Genomic DNA, 25,294 nt, shown 5'->3' with positions numbered 1-25,294 from the left:
TTTCTCAGTGAAATCTGTCATCAAATCAATGTTTAATTCTTCCATAACCTTTCCCTAAAAGAATAAAGTGGATGACGGAAACTTGAAGCCATTAAAGATAATAGAGTGGCCAGTTTCAGTCCAGTGTTATGCTACATCTGTTACCAGTTTTAAGAACTAGATGTTCCATCAGGATATGGTTACAAAGGTACTCGGCAGAAGTTCTTGCTAACACAGTGTTCTCAGTTTTCTCTAAAAATGTCCAGCTTTTCGCTTTCTAATTTAGTGCATTATCATTGAAGTTAAGGTTTGAAATAACTTCCTGATCTGAACAGGATAGTTGCAGAATAAGATATCTAATTTTTTATTTCAGAGATCTCAAACACCTGATGCTGTCAACAGTTCCACAGAAGAGAGAGAGAGTGATCCAAATAGTTTCTCCTCTTTGAACAATCTTTCAGATTCACTTAATGATGGAGAACCCTCAGCACAAGCTGTTCCAACAAAGAGATCTCAGTCATCAAGTCCAACACTTAACAATTCTCCATTTGCAAGCCCAACACACAGGTTCTCATCTGGTGGTGGACAGAAAGGATTGATGCAGAGGTTTTATGCATCACATGGAAGGATGAGAATTTATGCTGCTCCAAGGAATACTGTACCTGCTGTTGTTTCTCCTCCTTCTGTTTCACATGTACATAACCAGCCTCCAATTCAAAGGAAGATCATTGACATCAATAGTGGGAATGATTCACAGGTATGTAGTGTGTTACTGAATTAATTAGTAACATTTGTAGAACTTACCAATCAAATGAGCTTTTTTCCTTTGTATTCTACACACACCATAAATTTCTGAAAAAAATATAGTGCATTTGTAAATATACTTGCAAATGTGCCCATTTGCCACTCAGTGCCATCTCCATGGTGAAGAGCAATGTAATGCTTATTGTTTTTATTATGGATTTTCCATTGTTTGCTAATTGCAAATCAGTTGTACAGGAAATAGTGTCCTAGTTTTATTGCCACACAACTGAAGTGTGTGTTTCATTATGTTTACTTGATACTATGCAACATGGTACCTGAGCCATTGGTTTTTAGACTCCATACATATTTGCTGAGAAATGTAACATTGTTGTTGAAACAATGACCTTACATTCCAGGCAAAGGGAGCTCAAATCTCTATCTTGCCATCCATGTGTAGGTTTTTCATGGTTCCTCTAAACTAATGCAAATGCCAAGATGGTCCCTTTCAAAATAGGAAAGCCAATTTCATTACCAGTTACCATGTCTAATGGGAGCATCATTTGAGATACTAAACCATAATATTCACTTGTTTCTTTGCTATGTAGATCATTGGACTTCCAGCTGTACATGTCATGACATTTAAGGGGTGATCAAAAAGTTTCTATTTGAAAAACCACACTGTTCAGAATAGGTATGCCAATCATGCAAAATCACAATGAGCATTGAGGCAATCGTCTCAACAATGCATCAGGTTAAAAATACCTGTTTGGTATAACATCATGTCCTGCTGCATGAAGTAGTTCTTAACTGGCTGTTCTACATCCTCATCTGACAGAAATTTTCAATGGATTAAGGACTTTTTTTAAGGGACCAAAGGCATGATAATCACGTGAGCAAGAGATCAGGACTATAGGGCAGGTTCTAGTGTCTCCCACATGAGTTTGTGTAATTTCTGCATTACATTTCCTTTATGGGGACATCCGTTATTACGAACTTGGTGCACCATTCCACAATGGTAGTTTTTTTATAGACATGCTGCGCCATACACATTCTTCATTCTCCAGTGGATGTCTTCCAGTTTTTGTCCTTCAGCAACCAAGGAAAGAATAACAGCATGTTGTTCCTGTTAACATGAATTTGGTAATATGGCCATAGTTCACATTTCCATATTTACTGCACACAGACGCATTGGAAAGACAGGAATGCCACACTAATACTTTGTCACATGTGGGTGCTTATATACCCACATCAGGGTCATGTTACATTGTGTACATGCTGCAGCAAAATACTCAAATGGAAAGTTTTGATCGTCCCTCATAGTAGCAAATTATAGAGGGGAGAGAGTAATTTTTATACTGACAGATTTCATATAAGAAGCATTTTGTACAGGATTCAGATAAAGACCTGGTAAAGACTCCAGTGAGAAAGGGCTACCAATCAGCTGAAGAGAAGATACAAGCAGAGTTACAAGAGATGCAAAAACGTGAAGAAGAATTGAGGTAGGTCTTATAAATTTACAATCATTTGTAATGCAGTTATCTGATTTTTGGTAAATTGTTTCCTAACATGTATTATTTCATCTCGGATGGTTGCTGAGAGCAAAACTATTTGCTGAGTCACAGCTAAATCTTTTGAGCATTGGTAGTATTGAGGAAGAAGAAATTAATCATATCAATGGTGATGGAGGGAAACAGACTTTGCAGAGTGCACAGTCTATTCCAAACCTCTTAGATTCTGATGATTCATTGGATGTTTCACAGGATCCTGCTTCACAAAAGGTGAGAACTGGCATTCAGTTATGAATTAAGAGGAATATCTACGCAACATTAGCTTAATAATTCCAATTGCAGGTTTTCAAATTTTAATTGGAGTAGACATTAGTCTACTATAACATTCATGTTTCTGCTAAATAGACATTCCATTGTGAAATGAAATACTTTCCAAGGATCATAATGATGGCTAAGAGGTTAATTTTTTAACTTATAGACAGAGAAATGTAAAACACTCACAGAAGCATAAACACACTTGCAAAATTATAAGTATTTTCCAGTTAAGCATGTGAGCTTTTTATACAGATACTGGCTGTACACCCATGCTTAACAGTGGATAAAGAAGGGCGTTTGCATACTGTCACTTTTTAGGGTTCCGTACCTCACTTAGTAAAAACAGAACTGTTACAGGATCACTTTGTAAAGAAATGTTTTCCTAGTGAAGAAGTCAAATATAAATGAAACATAATGAAACAAGCAAAGCATTTTTTAAAGTCTTTAACACACAAAGTGAAATCAGTAAATCTGTATAGCCTAGCCAAGTAAATTCACTGTTATGAAACTTCCTGGCAGATTAAAACTGTGTGCCCGACCGAGACTCGAACTCGGGACCTTTGCCTTTCGCGGGCAAGTGCTCTACCATTTGAGCTACTGAAGCACGACTCAGGCCTGGTCCTCACAGCTTTACTTCTGCCAGTATCTCGTCTCCTACCTTCCGAACTTTACAGAAACTCTCCTGCAGAGTTTGGAAGGTAGGAGATGAGATACTGGCAGAAGTAAAGCTGTGAGGACGGGGCGTGAGTCGTGCTTTGGTAGCTCAGATGGTAGAGCACTTCCCCGCGAAAGGCAAAGGTCCCGAGTTTGAGTCTCGGTTGGGCACACAGTTTTAATCTGCCAGGAAGTTTCATATCAGTGCACACTCTGCTGCACAGTGAAAATCTCATTCTGGAAATTCACTGTTAGTTTGTATTCAGAAAGATAAGATTGTTGTATTTAATTCTGTCACTGATGTAAACTTCTAAAAATACTCCTGTCACTGAGGTAAAAAAACTGACAGCATCATCTATTGGTTCTTTGGATACAACACCATCACTAAGGCAAATATCTGAGCTACTAACCTGAGAAGACTCCTAAAATTCAAATTACACTATTTTTATCTGCGGTCCAGTTTCGAAATAAATCCTATAGGTTGCCTCCAGCTAGACTAGTTACCTGTGCAAACCACATGAATATTCACCAAGCAGTTTTGGAGATCAGTGTGTAAACAGAGACAGACAACATGATGATTATACAGTTTTATTATTAGTGTAGATATAAATATTTGATAAGTAGCTGAGATAGCTATTGAATAATAAAACATCTGTATATCTTTTAAACAGGAATAGTAGCATGTTGACACAAATCATCCTTCACAGAGCCGAGCAGAGCCCTAATCTTAGAGGGTGGACGGAACACACTCGTAAGACACTTTCACTGCTGAAAAAGAGTTCGTTATCAGATGATTTACGTAAGAAACTTCATCCTGGTGCTGCCGTTCCGCCTAGGTTGTATGGTTTGCCTAAGTTGCATAAGGAAGGGGTTCCTCTACGCCCTATTGTTAGTAATTTGGGTGCACCGACCTATAACCTGGCAAAGTATTTATCATCTGCTCTCAGTCCATTTGTTGGCAAATGTGAACACCATATATCCAGTTCGGTGGATTTTATTCGACGATTGGGATCTTTGAAGTTGAGTCCTTCAGATCTGTTAGTGAGTTTCGATGTGGTATCCCTATTTACACGAGTTCCTCTGGAAGAGTCCCTTAGTTTGATCAGTGAAAAACTGGATGAAGAGCAGGTGAAGCTTTGTCGTCATGTGCTGACCTCCACGTATTTTTTATTTAACGGTAACATTTTTGAACAGAATGACGGAGTGGCTATGGGTAGTCCTTTGTCACCCATAGTCGCCAATTTATTTATGGAGGATTTCGAGGCTATGGCACTGAGGACTTCAGCTTTGAAACCAACGTGCTTCTGGAGATACGTGGACGATACCTTCTTCGTATGGCCGCATGGACGTGATGCTCTTAACAGGTTTTTGGACCACTTCAACTGTCTTCATCCCCGTATCAAATTTACTATGGAGGTTGAAAATTATGGGATGCTTCCATTTTTAGACGTTATGGTTTATAAAAAACCAGATGGAACTTTGGGACACAGCGTTCACCGAAAGCCGACACACACAGATTTGTATCTGCACCCTAAGAGTTGTCATCCACCACACCAACGTAGTGGCGTCCTTAGGACTTTGGTACGGAGAGCATATGCCATTTCCGACGCAGACAGCTTAACCATAGAACTTGAGCATTTGATGACTGTTTTTAAGGAAAATGGATACACCGAGAAACAGATTCGTCGGGTTATGGAATTTGGACCGTCTCCGGAGGTGTCCGAAGAGGAACATAGATCTGTGGCCTTTCTTCCTTATGCTGGAGGCTTATCGTTTAAGATTGGACGAATTTTAAGGAGTTTTAACATTAAGAGTGTGTTCCGTCCACCCTCTAAGATTAGGGCTCTGCTCGGCTCTGTGAAGGATGATTTGGGACTTAAGAAACCCGGGGTGTACAAAATCCCGTGTCAATGTGGAAAAGCTTACGTTGGCCGTTCTATTCGCACAGTGAATGACAGGTGTGTGGAACATCGCCGTCACACGAGGCTACAACAGCCGGAAAAATCGGCCGTAGCAGAACACTGCCTGAATGAGAGACATAAAATGAAATTTGAGGAAACTGTTGTAATTGCCAACATTTCCGGTTTTTGGAATAGTGTGTATAAAGAGGCGATAGAAATTAGGTTGGCTGATAATTTAATCAACAGGGACAATGGGTTTCCTCTTAGCAAAACGTGGAATCCGGTATTATCTCGCATCAAAACTGAACGTTCTTCGATGCGGCCTTGATTGCGATATATCGTTGCCAGCAGTGTTTCACTAAGGGCGGCGCCACCACCTCCCTGTTTTGGAAGTCAGAAACCGTGATGGGCGGCGCATGCGCCGTGTACTGAACGGTGGCCTATATAGGACGTCGAATTGCAATCTTGCGTCAGTTCTCAGCGGGACTCATCAGCAGAAGCAGCATTCCCTGAAGATGGCGAACAGTTGGATCGCCGAAATATCGAGTCAAGTTGATTTTAGGATCCGGCAGCAAACCCGAAAAGACTTTCAAGACTTATTACGCCGGGAAAGCCTACGTAGTCACATCAAGTACCTCTACGGGGAGGAGATGGTGAAGCTTGTACAGAAGTTAGATAAACTTCGGAGGAAGAAAGGAAAGCTGTTGAGTACACTCGCCTTCTTGCTGAGATGCCATGACGAAGGTATTATTCCTAATTTCGCCAGATTTATTCATTTTATTAACAGTAAGAGAGCTAATAGGATTAAGGAACGTGCAAGCCAAGCACTTTTAAGAGAACGCATTCGTTTTACTCGTAGACAACTGGATATTGTTTCTAAAGATTTATTTTATTTACATTTGAACTTGTCATCGCAGTTTTCAAGGGATGTTTGGCAGTGGGTTGATGAATCCACGTGGGCGCTATCAGATTGGACACATAGGAGCGCCGTTACCAGACAATCCTCGAAATTTGAACGGCTTCTTTCTCGTTCTACAGCATCAGAAGTTGATAAACGTCGGCGTACTGTGATTAATCTCTCTAACAAGGCGTTGGATGGGCCCACAGTGTCGATATTGGAGAAAGGTTTAAATTTTTCGCCCACTCCCAAGAGACTTCCTATCACAGAGTTCATTTGCTCTGTAGAACAAGCAGTACACAGCCTACCCGAGGATCAAGCAGAGGAAATAAGGCAAGAAGTGGCGCACACATTACGTCGAGCTCGACCACCGCGGGATAACATCTCTTCCGCAGAGAGAGCAGCCATTCGTTCCCTTAAGAATGATGACGAAGTAGTAGTTTTACCAGCTGACAAGGCAAGGGGAATGCCACGGTTGTAATGACGCGGGATGATTATGTCCTAAAAATGGATCTACTTCTCAACGACCCGGCGTACAGAAGGCTATCTAATGACCCCACAGAAAGCATCAAACGTAAGACACTTTCACTGCTGAAAAAGAGTTCGTTATCAGATGATTTACGTAAGAAACTTCATCCTGGTGCTGCCGTTCCGCCTAGGTTGTATGGTTTGCCTAAGTTGCATAAGGAAGGGGTTCCTCTACGCCCTATTGTTAGTAATTTGGGTGCACCGACCTATAACCTGGCAAAGTATTTATCATCTGCTCTCAGTCCATTTGTTGGCAAATGTGAACACCATATATCCAGTTCGGTGGATTTTATTCGACGATTGGGATCTTTGAAGTTGAGTCCTTCAGATCTGTTAGTGAGTTTCGATGTGGTATCCCTATTTACACGAGTTCCTCTGGAAGAGTCCCTTAGTTTGATCAGTGAAAAACTGGATGAAGAGCAGGTGAAGCTTTGTCGTCATGTGCTGACCTCCACGTATTTTTTATTTAACGGTAACATTTTTGAACAGAATGACGGAGTGGCTATGGGTAGTCCTTTGTCACCCATAGTCGCCAATTTATTTATGGAGGATTTCGAGGCTATGGCACTGAGGACTTCAGCTTTGAAACCAACGTGCTTCTGGAGATACGTGGACGATACCTTCTTCGTATGGCCGCATGGACGTGATGCTCTTAACAGGTTTTTGGACCACTTCAACTGTCTTCATCCCCGTATCAAATTTACTATGGAGGTTGAAAATTATGGGATGCTTCCATTTTTAGACGTTATGGTTTATAAAAAACCAGATGGAACTTTGGGACACAGCGTTCACCGAAAGCCGACACACACAGATTTGTATCTGCACCCTAAGAGTTGTCATCCACCACACCAACGTAGTGGCGTCCTTAGGACTTTGGTACGGAGAGCATATGCCATTTCCGACGCAGACAGCTTAACCATAGAACTTGAGCATTTGATGACTGTTTTTAAGGAAAATGGATACACCGAGAAACAGATTCGTCGGGTTATGGAATTTGGACCGTCTCCGGAGGTGTCCGAAGAGGAACATAGATCTGTGGCCTTTCTTCCTTATGCTGGAGGCTTATCGTTTAAGATTGGACGAATTTTAAGGAGTTTTAACATTAAGAGTGTGTTCCGTCCACCCTCTAAGATTAGGGCTCTGCTCGGCTCTGTGAAGGATGATTTGGGACTTAAGAAACCCGGGGTGTACAAAATCCCGTGTCAATGTGGAAAAGCTTACGTTGGCCGTTCTATTCGCACAGTGAATGACAGGTGTGTGGAACATCGCCGTCACACGAGGCTACAACAGCCGGAAAAATCGGCCGTAGCAGAACACTGCCTGAATGAGAGACATAAAATGAAATTTGAGGAAACTGTTGTAATTGCCAACATTTCCGGTTTTTGGAATAGTGTGTATAAAGAGGCGATAGAAATTAGGTTGGCTGATAATTTAATCAACAGGGACAATGGGTTTCCTCTTAGCAAAACGTGGAATCCGGTATTATCTCGCATCAAAACTGAACGTTCTTCGATGCGGCCTTGATTGCGATATATCGTTGCCAGCAGTGTTTCACTAAGGGCGGCGCCACCACCTCCCTGTTTTGGAAGTCAGAAACCGTGATGGGCGGCGCATGCGCCGTGTACTGAACGGTGGCCTATATAGGACGTCGAATTGCAATCTTGCGTCAGTTCTCAGCGGGACTCATCAGCAGAAGCAGCATTCCCTGAAGATGGCGAACAGTTGGATCGCCGAAATATCGAGTCAAGTTGATTTTAGGATCCGGCAGCAAACCCGAAAAGACTTTCAAGACTTATTACGCCGGGAAAGCCTACGTAGTCACATCAAGTACCTCTATGGGGAGGAGATGGTGAAGCTTGTACAGAAGTTAGATAAACTTCGGAGGAAGAAAGGAAAGCTGTTGAGTACACTCGCCTTCTTGCTGAGATGCCATGACGAAGGTATTATTCCTAATTTCGCCAGATTTATTCATTTTATTAACAGTAAGAGAGCTAATAGGATTAAGGAACGTGCAAGCCAAGCACTTTTAAGAGAACGCATTCGTTTTACTCGTAGACAACTGGATATTGTTTCTAAAGATTTATTTTATTTACATTTGAACTTGTCATCGCAGTTTTCAAGGGATGTTTGGCAGTGGGTTGATGAATCCACGTGGGCGCTATCAGATTGGACACATAGGAGCGCCGTTACCAGACAATCCTCGAAATTTGAACGGCTTCTTTCTCGTTCTACAGCATCAGAAGTTGATAAACGTCGGCGTACTGTGATTAATCTCTCTAACAAGGCGTTGGATGGGCCCACAGTGTCGATATTGGAGAAAGGTTTAAATTTTTCGCCCACTCCCAAGAGACTTCCTATCACAGAGTTCATTTGCTCTGTAGAACAAGCAGTACACAGCCTACCCGAGGATCAAGCAGAGGAAATAAGGCAAGAAGTGGCGCACACATTACGTCGAGCTCGACCACCGCGGGATAACATCTCTTCCGCAGAGAGAGCAGCCATTCGTTCCCTTAAGAATGATGACGAAGTAGTAGTTTTACCAGCTGACAAGGCAAGGGGAATGCCACGGTTGTAATGACGCGGGATGATTATGTCCTAAAAATGGATCTACTTCTCAACGACCCGGCGTACAGAAGGCTATCTAATGACCCCACAGAAAGCATCAAACGTAAGACACTTTCACTGCTGAAAAAGAGTTCGTTATCAGATGATTTACGTAAGAAACTTCATCCTGGTGCTGCCGTTCCGCCTAGGTTGTATGGTTTGCCTAAGTTGCATAAGGAAGGGGTTCCTCTACGCCCTATTGTTAGTAATTTGGGTGCACCGACCTATAACCTGGCAAAGTATTTATCATCTGCTCTCAGTCCATTTGTTGGCAAATGTGAACACCATATATCCAGTTCGGTGGATTTTATTCGACGATTGGGATCTTTGAAGTTGAGTCCTTCAGATCTGTTAGTGAGTTTCGATGTGGTATCCCTATTTACACGAGTTCCTCTGGAAGAGTCCCTTAGTTTGATCAGTGAAAAACTGGATGAAGAGCAGGTGAAGCTTTGTCGTCATGTGCTGACCTCCACGTATTTTTTATTTAACGGTAACATTTTTGAACAGAATGACGGAGTGGCTATGGGTAGTCCTTTGTCACCCATAGTCGCCAATTTATTTATGGAGGATTTCGAGGCTATGGCACTGAGGACTTCAGCTTTGAAACCAACGTGCTTCTGGAGATACGTGGACGATACCTTCTTCGTATGGCCGCATGGACGTGATGCTCTTAACAGGTTTTTGGACCACTTCAACTGTCTTCATCCCCATATCAAATTTACTATGGAGGTTGAAAATTATGGGATGCTTCCATTTTTAGACGTTATGGTTTATAAAAAACCAGATGGAACTTTGGGACACAGCGTTCACCGAAAGCCGACACACACAGATTTGTATCTGCACCCTAAGAGTTGTCATCCACCACACCAACGTAGTGGCGTCCTTAGGACTTTGGTACGGAGAGCATATGCCATTTCTGACGCAGACAGCTTAACCATAGAACTTGAGCATTTGATGACTGTTTTTAAGGAAAATGGATACACCGAGAAACAGATTCGTCGGGCTATGGAATTTGGACCGTCTCCGGAGGTGTCCGAAGAGGAACATAGATCTGTGGCCTTTCTTCCTTATGCTGGAGGCTTATCGTTTAAGATTGGACGAATTTTAAGGAGTTTTAACATTAAGAGTGTGTTCCGTCCACCCTCTAAGATTAGGGCTCTGCTCGGCTCTGTGAAGGATGATTTGGGACTTAAGAAACCCGGGGTGTACAAAATCCCGTGTCAATGTGGAAAAGCTTACGTTGGCCGTTCTATTCGCACAGTGAATGACAGGTGTGTGGAACATCGCCGTCACACGAGGCTACAACAGCCGGAAAAATCGGCCGTAGCAGAACACTGCCTGAATGAGAGACATAAAATGAAATTTGAGGAAACTGTTGTAATTGCCAACATTTCCGGTTTTTGGAATAGTGTGTATAAAGAGGCGATAGAAATTAGGTTGGCTGATAATTTAATCAACAGGGACAATGGGTTCCTCTTAGCAAAACGTGGAATCCGGTATTATCTCGCATCAAAACTGAACGTTCTTCGATGCGGCCTTGATTGCGATATATCGTTGCCAGCAGTGTTTCACTAAGGGCGGCGCCACCACCTCCCTGTTTTGGAAGTCAGAAACCGTGATGGGCGGCGCATGCGCCGTGTACTGAACGGTGGCCTATATAGGACGTCGAATTGCAATCTTGCGTCAGTTCTCAGCGGGACTCATCAGCAGAAGCAGCATTCCCTGAAGATGGCGAACAGTTGGATCGCCGAAATATCGAGTCAAGTTGATTTTAGGATCCGGCAGCAAACCCGAAAAGACTTTCAAGACTTATTACGCCGGGAAAGCCTACGTAGTCACATCAAGTACCTCTACGGGGAGGAGATGGTGAAGCTTGTACAGAAGTTAGATAAACTTCGGAGGAAGAAAGGAAAGCTGTTGAGTACACTCGCCTTCTTGCTGAGATGCCATGACGAAGGTATTACTCCTAATTTCGCCAGATTTATTCATTTTATTAACAGTAAGAGAGCTAATAGGATTAAGGAACGTGCAAGCCAAGCACTTTTAAGAGAACGCATTCGTTTTACTCGTAGACAACTGGATATTGTTTCTAAAGATTTATTTTATTTACATTTGAACTTGTCATCGCAGTTTTCAAGGGATGTTTGGCAGTGGGTTGATGAATCCACGTGGGCGCTATCAGATTGGACACATAGGAGCGCCGTTACCAGACAATCCTCGAAATTTGAACGGCTTCTTTCTCGTTCTACAGCATCAGAAGTTGATAAACGTCGGCGTACTGTGATTAATCTCTCTAACAAGGCGTTGGATGGGCCCACAGTGTCGATATTGGAGAAAGGTTTAAATTTTTCGCCCACTCCCAAGAGACTTCCTATCACAGAGTTCATTTGCTCTGTAGAACAAGCAGTATACAGCCTACCCGAGGATCAAGCAGAGGAAATAAGGCAAGAAGTGGCGCACACATTACGTCGAGCTCGACCACCGCGGGATAACATCTCTTCCGCAGAGAGAGCAGCCATTCGTTCCCTTAAGAATGATGACGAAGTAGTAGTTTTACCAGCTGACAAGGCAAGGGGAATGCCACGGTTGTAATGACGCGGGATGATTATGTCCTAAAAATGGATCTACTTCTCAACGACCCGGCGTACAGAAGGCTATCTAATGACCCCACAGAAAGCATCAAACGTAAGACACTTTCACTGCTGAAAAAGAGTTCGTTATCAGATGATTTACGTAAGAAACTTCATCCTGGTGCTGCCGTTCCGCCTAGGTTGTATGGTTTGCCTAAGTTGCATAAGGAAGGGGTTCCTCTACGCCCTATTGTTAGTAATTTGGGTGCACCGACCTATAACCTGGCAAAGTATTTATCATCTGCTCTCAGTCCATTTGTTGGCAAATGTGAACACCATATATCCAGTTCGGTGGATTTTATTCGACGATTGGGATCTTTGAAGTTGAGTCCTTCAGATCTGTTAGTGAGTTTCGATGTGGTATCCCTATTTACACGAGTTCCTCTGGAAGAGTCCCTTAGTTTGATCAGTGAAAAACTGGATGAAGAGCAGGTGAAGCTTTGTCGTCATGTGCTGACCTCCACGTATTTTTTATTTAACGGTAACATTTTTGAACAGAATGACGGAGTGGCTATGGGTAGTCCTTTGTCACCCATAGTCGCCAATTTATTTATGGAGGATTTCGAGGCTATGGCACTGAGGACTTCAGCTTTGAAACCAACGTGCTTCTGGAGATACGTGGACGATACCTTCTTCGTATGGCCGCATGGACGTGATGCTCTTAACAGGTTTTTGGACCACTTCAACTGTCTTCATCCCCGTATCAAATTTACTATGGAGGTTGAAAATTATGGGATGCTTCCATTTTTAGACGTTATGGTTTATAAAAAACCAGATGGAACTTTGGGACACAGCGTTCACCGAAAGCCGACACACACAGATTTGTATCTGCACCCTAAGAGTTGTCATCCACCACACCAACGTAGTGGCGTCCTTAGGACTTTGGTACGGAGAGCATATGCCATTTCCGACGCAGACAGCTTAACCATAGAACTTGAGCATTTGATGACTGTTTTTAAGGAAAATGGATACACCGAGAAACAGATTCGTCGGGCTATGGAATTTGGACCGTCTCCGGAGGTGTCCGAAGAGGAACATAGATCTGTGGCCTTTCTTCCTTATGCTGGAGGCTTATCGTTTAAGATTGGACGAATTTTAAGGAGTTTTAACATTAAGAGTGTGTTCCGTCCACCCTCTAAGATTAGGGCTCTGCTCGGCTCTGTGAAGGATGATTTGGGACTTAAGAAACCCGGGGTGTACAAAATCCCGTGTCAATGTGGAAAAGCTTACGTTGGCCGTTCTATTCGCACAGTGAATGACAGGTGTGTGGAACATCGCCGTCACACGAGGCTACAACAGCCAGAAAAATCGGCCGTAGCAGAACACTGCCTGAATGAGAGACATAAAATGAAATTTGAGGAAACTGTTGTAATTGCCAACATTTCCGGTTTTTGGAATAGTGTGTATAAAGAGGCGATAGAAATTAGGTTGGCTGATAATTTAATCAACAGGGACAATGGGTTTCCTCTTAGCAAAACGTGGAATCCGGTATTATCTCGCATCAAAACTGAACGTTCTTCGATGCGGCCTTGATTGCGATATATCGTTGCCAGCAGTGTTTCACTAAGGGCGGCGCCACCACCTCCCTGTTTTGGAAGTCAGAAACCGTGATGGGCGGCGCATGCGCCGTGTACTGAACGGTGGCCTATATAGGACGTCGAATTGCAATCTTGCGTCAGTTCTCAGCGGGACTCATCAGCAGAAGCAGCATTCCCTGAAGATGGCGAACAGTTGGATCGCCGAAATATCGAGTCAAGTTGATTTTAGGATCCGGCAGCAAACCCGAAAAGACTTTCAAGTTTCAATAAATTATTAGCTCTACAGACTATACTCGAAGTATATCAAATAAAGTACAACACAGAAGACTGTAAGAAAATTGCCAGTAGAAGCTATAAAATATTTTTTAAAAAACTGGTACTGTGGGAGACATCAGAACCATAATACTTCCATATTATACAAACCACACAACAATAAAGATTCTAAGGAGAAAATACACAGCAGAGTGCAGAAATTGTTAGATTATACTAAGAGGGTCGTTCAATAAGTAATGCCCCACATTTTATTCTCGGAACATATTTATTGTTGAGAGTCAGAATATGGTGACATGGTAAACAGGTCTCGTCCATGTCCTATTTTTCTACATTGTCTCCATCACGTCCTATGGTCATATGTCAATGTTGTGGAAGAGCATGTATTACCCACTGGTAAAAGCTCTTGTCCTGTAGGCATAGCCATGTTTTCACTGCATAGATGACCCTTTCATCATCTTCAAAGTGTTTTCCCCCATAGAGAATCTTTAAGCGGCCCAAAGAGATGGAAGTCTGAGGGTATCAGGTCTGGACTGTAGGGTGGATGTCTGGAGCAGTTGCTGTGACAGGACGTCCTGAGCCTGGTTGATCATGGAGCTCTGTTTCTGCATTTCCTGAGGTTTTAACTTCCTTTACCCATTGCCCAACTGTACAACTATCAACTGCAGCACCACCATACACTGCACACAAACATTTATGGATGTTCACCATGGTTTCTTTTTCTGAATACAAGAATCCAATAACAGCACGCTGATTGTAATGTGAGTTGCATGTAGATGCCAAATTGACACTGTACTATGGCTCTGACATCTGCAAGAATGGTTTGAAACTTCACCAGCACACAGAACAAACATCAAATGTGAAGCACCAACAAGGACATTTGTCTATGTATTTATTTGTTGAATGTATTTAAAGTGCCTTACAAAATTTTAATAACAGATAAAATGCCATACAGAGAGCGAAGGATTCAAATTGTTGGTAACACATTTATTGTCTTGACCCAACAAATTTGAATACCCAGTAGAATAAATGGACTTGGATGGCTGATAGTGGCAGAACCTGTAAAGTGCTGCAGTTTTCCAAGAAAGTGCCACCCTGAAGTTCCTCAAATGTATGCTTCAACAATAGTTCTTGCTGCAGATGAGATAAATATGACCACATGGCCATAAACTCATGTCTTATCTTCACTTCAGTTGTGTATAGTTGCCATTGTACCTAACTCTAGATTTACTTTACTACATTGTCACATCATCTTGGTTTCTCTCTCAGTAACTCTTCAGTCTGTTGGCATGTTGTTCACTTGTCCATCTTGTGTTACCATTGTGAACATCCAGCCAAGGACAGCAGACATATGTTTCTGTTGATTCTACCAGTCAGATTCTGCCACCTCATGACTACAGCATCATTTAAACACACATTTTAATCATACTGTCAAGATTCTCTCTCTTGTTGAATGTTTAAGGTGGACACATTACTGACAAAATTCAAATTTACCTGGATATTTAAAATTAAATCAGTAGAAAACTAGATTATTCCTGAGCTATTATAATAAAATTTTGTAACTAAGCAAGTAAGGAAAAGTAATGCAAATAATGAAAATCAGCAAGAGAATTAAAACTGAACAGATATTGCGATTTTTTTTTATTTTTATCTTTCTTCAAACATCAGTAATTGTACATTACATTAAGATACGACAGAATAACTCATTGGTCACATACAGTGAATTCACATAAGGCCTCTCCACCATCAAGGCTTCAGAGTATGTTGTACAAAAATACATAGTTAGATGGTTGTTGTTTCATGTGTGGTGGTGATATGCGGAATAAAATGAATGTACTGATACCACAAAATGCAAGCACTTTATTAAATGTGGTTGATCATAAGACAAGAGTCATGGGTGTTGATATGCACACTCCAAAATGAAACAGACAAAGACCAAGAATAAAAAGATGGGGCTGAGTGACACACCTGGTCAGTATAAATTGATGATGGGCAACTGAAACAAGGAATCCACAGATGAACAAAGACCAAAGCAGTAGATTTATCTATCATATCCTTTAAAGGTACAGCTTCCACACAATGCAATGTCCTGTCAGTTGCGGAGAAAATATATCGGAACAAATTTGACTCAAGTAGTGGACCAACTGGGTCCAAATGGACACATTGAAGTCAGCCTTAGCATGTCATATTTTCCCTATTGCAGAAAACTGTGGTGTCCTAGCCGTTGCATTGGCAAACAAGAGGTGTGCATAAACTGTCTGCAGTCCACTTAAACACCTGACCACACAAAGCCCTCAGTCACTAATTTTGTGGTGGGATGAATACCAGGATGTGATAAGTTATGCAGACCATCAAAGATTGCCCTGCAGAATTTGGCAGGGACAGAGAATGTGATTTGCCTTTAAAGGTGTCACACCACAGGAGTACGTTGGTATGGGGGATTTGGACAAGTTTGGGCAGAAATTGTGGCAGTTCAGACAAAAAGTGCTGAACTCTATGATCATTGATGGAAATATGCCCATGCGGCACCATGTAATTCAATTTGGACGTGTTGTCAAATTTGGCACCATTGGTAGGCAATCACTTCGAAAATAAGCTGGAAATATTAGTGTGTGAGCTTGTCGGCCAGGTTCCACAAGGTGAAAGAATCTGGTTTGTCACCTCTATAATCAGTGCTGAAACACAATTTGAATCATGAGGGGTGTGGTCACAATGATGTATTTGTGCATAAAAATTTGATGCATGCCCAGGAACATCTGTTTGTATCAGTATCCTTTCTTCATCTTCCATAAAGAAGTCAATAAGATCCAAGGATAGTAACAGAACTGTGATGCACGATCCACATGTCCTTGTACACATTTGGGAGGAGAATGTTTTAATCAACCTCACTTGTAGTTTCATACTTTCATTGTCCATATTGTTCAACATATCCCACAACCCACAAGAAACCAAATGAAACCAAACCAGTATAGGTGAAAGGTCTCAATAACTTTTTTTGTGTGTCAGTATTCATTGTTTGGTATAAGGTAACACTGTGCATTTCCAGAGTCCACAGAAATTGATTGTTGTCATAGGTCACCAGTGTGGGCTTTTCCATTGTGGTGAGTGTATGTAACAAGATACATGTACTGATTTCATAAAATATAACCTCTTTAACCTGATGACATTGCTATTTTGAATGAAAGTGAAGAAGAATTACATGATCTGCTGAATGGGATGAACAGTGTAAAGAGAATGGATTGAGAGTAAATTGAAGATGAAGGTAATGAGAAGTAGTAGAAATGAGAACAGCAAGAAAGTTAACATCAGGATTGATGGTCACAAAGCAGAGAAAGTTAAGGAATTCTGCTACCTATGCAGTAAAATAACCAATGCTGGACAGAGCAAGGAGGAAATCAAAAGCAGACTAGCAATGGCAAAAAGGTCATACCTGGCCAAGAGACGTCTACTAATATCAAATATCAGCCTTAATTTGAGAAAGTAAGTTCTGAGAATGTATGTCTCGAGTACAGCATTGTATGGTAGTGAAACATGGACTGTGGGGAGAACTGGAACAGAAGAGAATTGTAGCATTTGAGATGTGGTGCTACATACTGATGTTGAAAATTAGGTGGACTGATAAGGTCAGGAATGAGATGGTTATGCACAGAATCGGAGAACATATGGAAAACACTGAGAAGAAGGGACAGGATGATCAGACATCTGTTAAGACATGAGGGGATGACTTCCATAGTACTCAAGGGAGCTGTAGAGGTCAAAAACTGTAGAGGAAGACAGAGACTGGAATACATCCAGCAAATAATTGAGGACATGCATTGCAAGTGCTACTCAAAGATGAAAAGGTTAGCACAGGAGAGGAATTCGTGGTGGGCTGCATCAAACCAGTCAGAAGACAGAGGACAAAAAACCTCTTCATTAAAAAAAGAACGATCACAAGATATGAGACACATGTGTTAACACAGACAATACAAAGTGAACTAGACATAGGTAGAGACTTCAAGAAGGCATTATGTGTGTGTGTAATGTTCTTGGGACTCGATTTTGCTTGCTCATGTCACCTTATGCAGGTCGATATCATCACATGACCATAGTGAACCAACAGAAAGCTTTTTATGCAGTATTTCACACCATAACACTTGAAAAGTTCCAAGATTGTGAGCTATGTGAGAATCCTCTTGAAGGAAAATTTAACTTTTTAAGCTTATTTACCATTGTTGGTGTGAACCCCTTTTGTTACATACATAACTAAAGGGAAGAGGTATTACACAAAGATGAGCTTGGAGGCAAGATACTGAGAGACTTGTGTTGATTGATTCGATTTAACCAGAGAGGTAAAACAGCTGAACATAACCCCATTTATCAGCAATGTCATTTGTGTGTGACCCTGTTGGCTAGGTTCCACAAGTTGACACAAATGTGGTTCCTAGCCTCCAGATGTCCACACCGAAACTGAGGTTATTGTACAATCTCTCCCCCTGTCATACTAGGAAAGCTAACTAATAGCCTTAAGTAGTAGGATGATTCCCTTTACTTTCTCTGTTAGCTGCAATTTCTTCAGGAATTAGACATGTCCATAAAAAAAAACAGATACCATACACACAATTGTAGTATCTAAGCCTTGATGGTACTTCATAATATCTTCAGAGTGGATGCACCCTAGGTCCAATCTCTTGCAGGAATCATGTAAGATGCCATGAGCAAAGAGGGTAATGGGCAGGGAGCACTACAGAATGAGTGTGCAACAATTTGGGAATTTGGGTTGGACATGAAGCATGCTCAAATAGCCAGAGTGGTTAAGGCAAGTGCTGGCATAAAGCAGAAAATCCAGGTTTGGGTCCTGTTGTAGCACAGATTTTCACTTGTCACAGAATTATTTCAGTGCCCTAATGCAGCTGAAATTGGTACTTCTTTTTCAACATGCAAACATTCTGTACCTTTTGCTCTCCAGTACTTCACATTGAAAGATTAAATGTCACTTCTTTCTCTATATCTACATCCGTACTCTACAAACCACTGTAAGGTGTACCACTGCTAGTCATTTCCTTTCCTGTTCCACTTGGAAATACAGTGTGAGAAAAACAAATGTCTATATATTTCCATACAAGCCCCAATCTCTTGAATCCTATCTTCCCAGGGGCACTCCTGACAATACCCTTGTCTCTGATAAACTCTCACTGTTGATAACAAAATACCAGATTCTGCTCATTGAGAAGCCTTAGAGCCATTCACATTCCCGGGAACCTATTCCATATACTTGTACATTCAGTAAAAGTTGGCAGTGTGGCATCATATAATATGCTTTACAGAAATCTAGGAGTATGGAATTTGCCTGTTACCATTCATCCGTGCTTCACAGAATTTCCTAAGAGAAAAGAGTGAGCCGAGTTTCACACAAGCGATGCTTTCTAAAACCATGCTGATTTATGGACAGAAACTCTGCCCTCTCGAGAAAATGTATTATATTTGAACTAAGAATATGTTCAAAGATTCTGCAGCAAAATGATGTTAGGGATATTGGTCTGTAATATTGTGGGTCTGTTCTTCTGCCCTTGTTATACACAGGGGACACCTTTGCTTTTTTTCCAGTAGCTTGCTACCTTGCACTGGGCAAGAGATTCATGAAAAATGCAAGCTAAGTAAGGGGCCGATTCTGTAAAGTACTCTTTGAAAGACCAAAATGGGATTTCATCAAGACCTGACAACTTATTTGCTTGAAATTCTGTTTCTCTACACCAGGGATTTTTCTCTATTCATCTCCATTAACTTACATCTTTCCACATTTAGAACAAGATGCCATTCATAACACCAAATAATAATATTGTCTAAGTCGTCATGTATCCTCTTATACTCACTCAATTAGGACACTTTCCTGTACACTACAGCATCATCAGCAAACAATTGTATGTTGCCACTCACCCTATCCTTCAGATCATTGATGTGTATAGAGGCTGAGTGGTTTTGTTACACTTCTCTGGGGCATTCCTGACAATACTCTTGTCCCTAAAGAACATTCACCATCCTGGATCCTGGACAGTGTACTAGGTACTACCATCGGGTACTTGAGTTAATTCTTGCTGCTTGTTGAATAGAAAACACATGTTTATTTTAATAGAATGGTATAAGGTAATTTACTGAAAGCAGTGTCCTTCAGCAGCTACAATCTTTTCCCACTTTTTGGCAACAGATGAATTCCAGAATTAAAAATTCAGATTCTTTTGAGGTGGTCCACCTGTGGAGCCAGTTTCAAGATTGTTACGAGATCTGAAGTGCTGTTCAGAAAGCCCACTGCCTGGATCAAAACAAGTGGTGATTGGAAGGGGTGATGTCTGATCAATATGGTGGGTGGTATAAGACATTCCATCGAAGTCCCTTTGATGTTTCCTTGACTCCATTTGTGACGTCGTTTGGCATTGCCATGTCTCTGAGTATATTGTGGGCATTTGTCTTTAAGAGTATGATTCAAATTGAGTTATTGTGCTTTGTAGTATTCGGCATTCACTGTCTGACCCAATTGCAGCAGCTCGTGGTACACCACACTGATCAGGATGTGTTTTCTCACTCACTTCAAAATTGTTGTGTTTGAATTGTCAAAACCAATCTCTGTAATTGTTTCTGACAGGGCATGTTATCCATACGCTTTCACTAACAGAAAATGACTTTCTGCAGTAGATTTCCTGGGATGAGAGCACAAGAGTAACACTTCCTGCAAGTGCTGTTTTTAGGTACAAAACCCAACATGTTGAAGACACTAAACAGATATGTTCTTTTCACTCCACTTCCAAGTCACACACTGATCTGAAAGCCTTATGTTACTGTTGCTAAATATGTTCTGTTTTGCTGTTCACTGTGTTGCACTAGTACATGTACTCCCCTCCCTTCATCAACAGTGAGAATTAATTCAAGCTCCCAATACTTAAGAAGTCATCAAGCTCCTCACACATCTGAGAATCTATTCCATATGCTCAGACTATCATTAACTGCAGTGTTCAACTGTATAGTTGAACACTGCATCAAATGCTTTCTGGAAATCTAGAAATGTGGAATCTACCTGTTATCCTTCATCCATGAGTTGCAGGATATCATGAAAGAAAAAGACAAGCTAACTTTTGTACCAGAAATTCCTTATAAATCAATGCTGGTTTGTGGACAGACGTTTTCGCTGTCTCAGGAAATCTATTAATTTGTGGTGTCGTACATTACCACACCAGGCAAAACACATCCCGAGGTTGGCAGTAAACCATGTGACAGCCTCATCCATCAGCAGCAATCCTGAGGGCTGCACCTGCTGTATATGCAAGCAGCACCACCATCTAGGCAGCTTAAGGAAGATGCAGCACTGACCTCATCCAGTTTGATAGTGGATTTCCTTGAGTGCATTAGCAGTTTTATTCATAGTCTCTCTGTACTATGTTGATTATGATGACTAAGCTCTGACTAGTGGATTTATGGAATACAGTTGAACTTGCTGCATTAAAGTCAAGTCACTCAGAGTACATCTACTTCTAATTGTTTCTGCTTTCTGTCTAAGGCCAACCTTTACCTCAGCATCCACCCCTGGCAGATCTAGCAATATTCCTGTTAGAATATGCTCAAGAATTCAGCAGAAATCAATGTTAAAATTATTAATCTGTAATTTTGCAAGTCTGTTTGTTTACCCTTCTTATGTACAGGAGCCACCTCTGCTTTTTCCAGTTGCATAGGACTTTGTATTGGGTGAGAGAGTCATGATAAATGCAATCTAAGTAAGGGACCAATGTTGAAGCGCACTCTCTGTAAAACTAAATTGAAGTTCCATTCAGGTCTGGTGACTTACTTGTTTTCAACTATTTCTGCTACTTCTCAGTGCCAGGAACACCTGTATATATGTCCTCCATAAGGTAGTATGTGTGACAGTCAAATGATGGTATATCTGTAAGATCCTACTGTGTTAATGATCTTTTAAATGTTAAATTTAAAGCTTAAGCTTTCCTATTGCAATCTTCTATTGCCACACCAGATTGGTTCTTCAAGCAACCAAATAAAAGGCTTTGACCTGCTTAGTTCACTTTTTAAGCTAGGTGATAGTTTGAGGTTCTTTGATAAATGCTGAACAGGTGATACGCAGGGAGCAAAACCAGATCATACACAAAGTAAAGACTCTTTGAATGTCAAGATATTAACAGAAAATTGTCAAAGCATTTGTAACAAAGTCCCTGAATTTACAACCATCCAGGAAAGCTGTTGCACTCAAATTATATTCAGAAACGATGACCAGAATTCTTTTGGGTTCTCTGCAAGAGCTTTTCACTGACAAATGATGGTGGAGGTTTTGTATGCTTCGAACATGAGTCTTTGTACAGATGCACAAATTTCTACTTACTTTTATCTGGTGACATTTCTGCATTCATCTTGTATCCTCAGCGTTTTCTGAATTTTATTATTAAACCCCAGTGAGTATTTTCCACCCTTCATCCACCTACCCAGCACATACTCCTCCAGAACATTATTTACAATCTGTTTAAACTTTGCTCATAATTCCTATATGCCCATCATATTGGCACTAAATGATGTCCATCATTGTCTAAGTAGGATGCTAGTAACTGCTTATCTGCTCTTTCCAGCATAAAAACCCTTCTAGCCTTCTGGACAGATTTATTAACTTTAGTAACTATCATTACTGGGATGGCATCATGACCACTGAAACCTGTCTCTATACTGGCACTGTTGATAAGGTCAGGCCTGTTTGTAGCTACTAAGTCTAAAGTAATTTCATTGTGTGTAAGTTTGTTGAACTAGCTGCTCAAGACAGTTTTTGGAAAATGTTCTCAGAACTACTTCACAAGACTATCTGTCCATACTACCTGCAATGAATCCATAGGCATCCCAGTCTATACTTGGTAGGTTACAGTCACCTCTAACTAACACTGGATGACATAAACTGTTGATAATGTACAGCAACCAGCTACAAATTGGTTTTAAATTACTTTATTCAGAAAGTACTGTTGCTGATTTTGAACTTTTCACAATTCGCCATCAGATGTTTTTTTTTTTTTTTTTTTTTTTTTCATGAAAACAAATTATACAGTTATTTCCTCTGAGTTGCCCTAGGATAAACAATAATTCTATGGCAACTCAGGGGAAACCAGTGTATAATTTGTTCGATGAAAACATGGAAAAACCATCTGATGGTCAACTGCAAAAAATTCAAAACCAATAATGGTGATTTTTGAATAAAGTAACCTAAAACCAATTTGTGCCTGGTTGCTGTTCACCATGAACTACTTGTTTCATATAACTGCCACAGTCTCCAACCATGTCTTTATCCAACAAAACTGCATTAACATTGGGTGATCATGGTACTTCTGCATTGCTGAACACATGCTTTCTTTGAATGAGTCTACCAACTGATATAACATAATTGAGTTGCTGGGAAAACATCCGATGATGAATTCACCTGGGCTGGTTAGACACATCCAGATAACTTCACACTCAGACACAATATCAAAGTTGGCTCTGTATTGGCTCTAATTTCTCAAATTTTCTCCTCATGGTCAGTTCTAAAATTCCTGAAGTAATGGCACACATTTCTTTCCATTTAAATTAGTTACATTAATATAAATAAGAGGTACTACCTGAAAAATTTGTATTATATGAGAAACAGAAAAAATGTCATTAGTATACAGGGGGGGGGGGGGGGGGGAGGTGACAGTAATATGTTGTCCAACTCCTCCTGAAAAGTGTTGTCCGGAAATTTCAATAGTAAATATTTCTGTGATGCACAACGCCTCTCTTTTAATGTCTGGTAAGAGTGACCTGGCCATCCTTTTTAATCTTCCTCAAGCTACCTCCCTCTCCTCAATAAAGAAGAAACTGTTAGTTCTGAAAGCTTGGATAGGTTATGTACTTTAATATACATGTATCAGCAGTAAGGTAAGTTATGGCCAGCAATTCCATCTCAAAAAGTTTATACTATTCTTGAGTGCATTTTCCTTTTGATACAACTGAACAATTGTCTTTTTTACAGCCCTGCTCATTGTGCTAGTGACTAATTAGTTGTCCTCATGGATATATTTAAAAGAAGTGATAGAATAACTTAGAGTAGTAAATACTTCTTTCCTTGACTGGGAGTGTGACAAAGCATTTACTCAAAAGTGATAGTGACAAGAGTGACATAGGTTTGGACAGTTAGCAAATTTTGGTGTCTATGATGAAATTCTGTAATGAAACTTACAAGAGATTAAATGTGGATGCTGGACTGAGTCAAACTTGGACCCTCACTTTGTTTTCAGATTGTGGGAGACATAATGTCAGGTTGAAGCTTTAATTTGGTCATTTATGTTTGCTTGTGTAACTTAGTTCATGAACCACGGGCAACGTATGAGTGGCCATGTAAGTGGTCCTGACAGTCAGGATACCAGTTACTTTGAATTAAGGCTGGGCATCTCGGACATACTCTGAGTCGTGGTCACCTTTGTGCTCAGACGGCAAAGACTACCAAATCCACCAGTTAGTACCTCAACTGTTAGGGGTAAAACTCAATGAGACCCGGAGCAAGTAAGGCTAGCAACCTGCTTCCCTGGTACTTTAAATATGATGCTGACAACAATCGGAGCAAAATACCTCGGACCTTTGGAGGTGATGGAGTCCCATCTCTAATTGACAAGCCAGGGAGTCCTACAATATGATTTGGCAAAAGAATGGTAACAAGATGGGAGCTACTAATATCAATAGGGGCTACTATGGGAAGAAGGTAGAACTGGCAGAGGCTGTTAGTGACATTCGGGTAAGGGGTGAGAAAGAAGAGGAAGTGGGAGAATACAAGGTGTATCTGTCAGGAGTCAAAGCAGGAATAGCACAATGAGGCGTAGGGCTTTACATCAGGAAAGAAATGGAACCCAGTGTAGTTGCAATAAGGTATGTAAATTAACAACTGATGTGGATAGATTTGACAGTGTCTAGCAAGAAAATTATGATTGTGTCAGTATATTCGCATTGTGAAGGGACAGATCAAGATAAGATGGATAGTCTTTAGGACGCATTCAGTGATGTAGTTGTTAGAGTAAAGGACAAGGACAGTATTCTGCTCATGGGTGATTTTAATGCCAGGATTGGAAATCGAACAGAAGGGTATGAAAAGGTTATGGGTAAATTTGGAGAGGATATGGAGGCCAACAGGAACAGGAAACAACTCTTGGATTTCTGTGTCAGTATGGGCTTAGTAATCACAAATTCCTTTTTTAAACATAAGAACATTCACCGGTATACTTGGGAAGGCAGGGGAACCAGATCTGTCATTGACTATATAATAACAGATCAGGGATTCAGGAAGGCTGTGAGGGACACACATGTATTCAGGGGATTCTTTGATGACACTGACCACTATTTAATCTGCAGTGAAATTGGTATTGTGAGGCCGAAAGTGCAGGAGGTCAGGTCCATATGTAGGAGGATAAGGAAATCAGGCACAAGTACATAATAGTGACCTCATAAAGGTACCAGTTAGTTGAATGTTGTCAATTACAGTCATTGGAAAAGGAATGGACAAGGTACAGGGCCACAGTACTAGAAGTGGCTAAAGAATGTCTTGGAACAGTAGTACGTAAAGGTAGGATGAAGTAAAGAGCTTGGTGGAGTGACACAGTCAAGGCAGCCTATAAAAGGAAAAATAAGGCGTATCAAAAATGGCTACATACTAGAACTCAGGTAGACAGAGGAAGTTATGTTAAAGAAAGAAACAAAGCCAAAC

General features: G+C 41.0%; 1 protein-coding gene across 12 annotated transcripts in view; it reads left to right on the top strand.

The window, feature by feature from the left end:
- LOC126470094 (uncharacterized) overlaps positions 1–25,294 on the top strand; it is a 1,674,514-nt gene that overhangs the window by 724,843 nt on the left and 924,377 nt on the right. For 2 of the 12 annotated variants that reach the window (XM_050097659.1, XM_050097658.1), the window contains exon 8: positions 2,113–2,222. The exons of 8 other annotated variants lie outside the window; for them this stretch is intronic. In XM_050097659.1, the coding sequence (XP_049953616.1) occupies positions 2,113–2,222 (110 nt within the window). Of the gene's footprint in view, positions 1–352; positions 737–2,112; positions 2,223–25,294 lie in introns of all 12 variants that reach the window. 2 more of the 12 variants (XM_050097660.1, XM_050097654.1) reach the window with 2 other exon arrangements.

This window comes from Schistocerca serialis, chromosome 3 (genome assembly GCF_023864345.2).
Source record: "Schistocerca serialis cubense isolate TAMUIC-IGC-003099 chromosome 3, iqSchSeri2.2, whole genome shotgun sequence".
NCBI classification, from domain to species: Eukaryota; Metazoa; Arthropoda; class Insecta; order Orthoptera; family Acrididae; genus Schistocerca; species Schistocerca serialis.
Note: the sequence above shows the minus strand (reverse complement) of the source record. Positions and strands in the feature narration are given on the sequence as shown.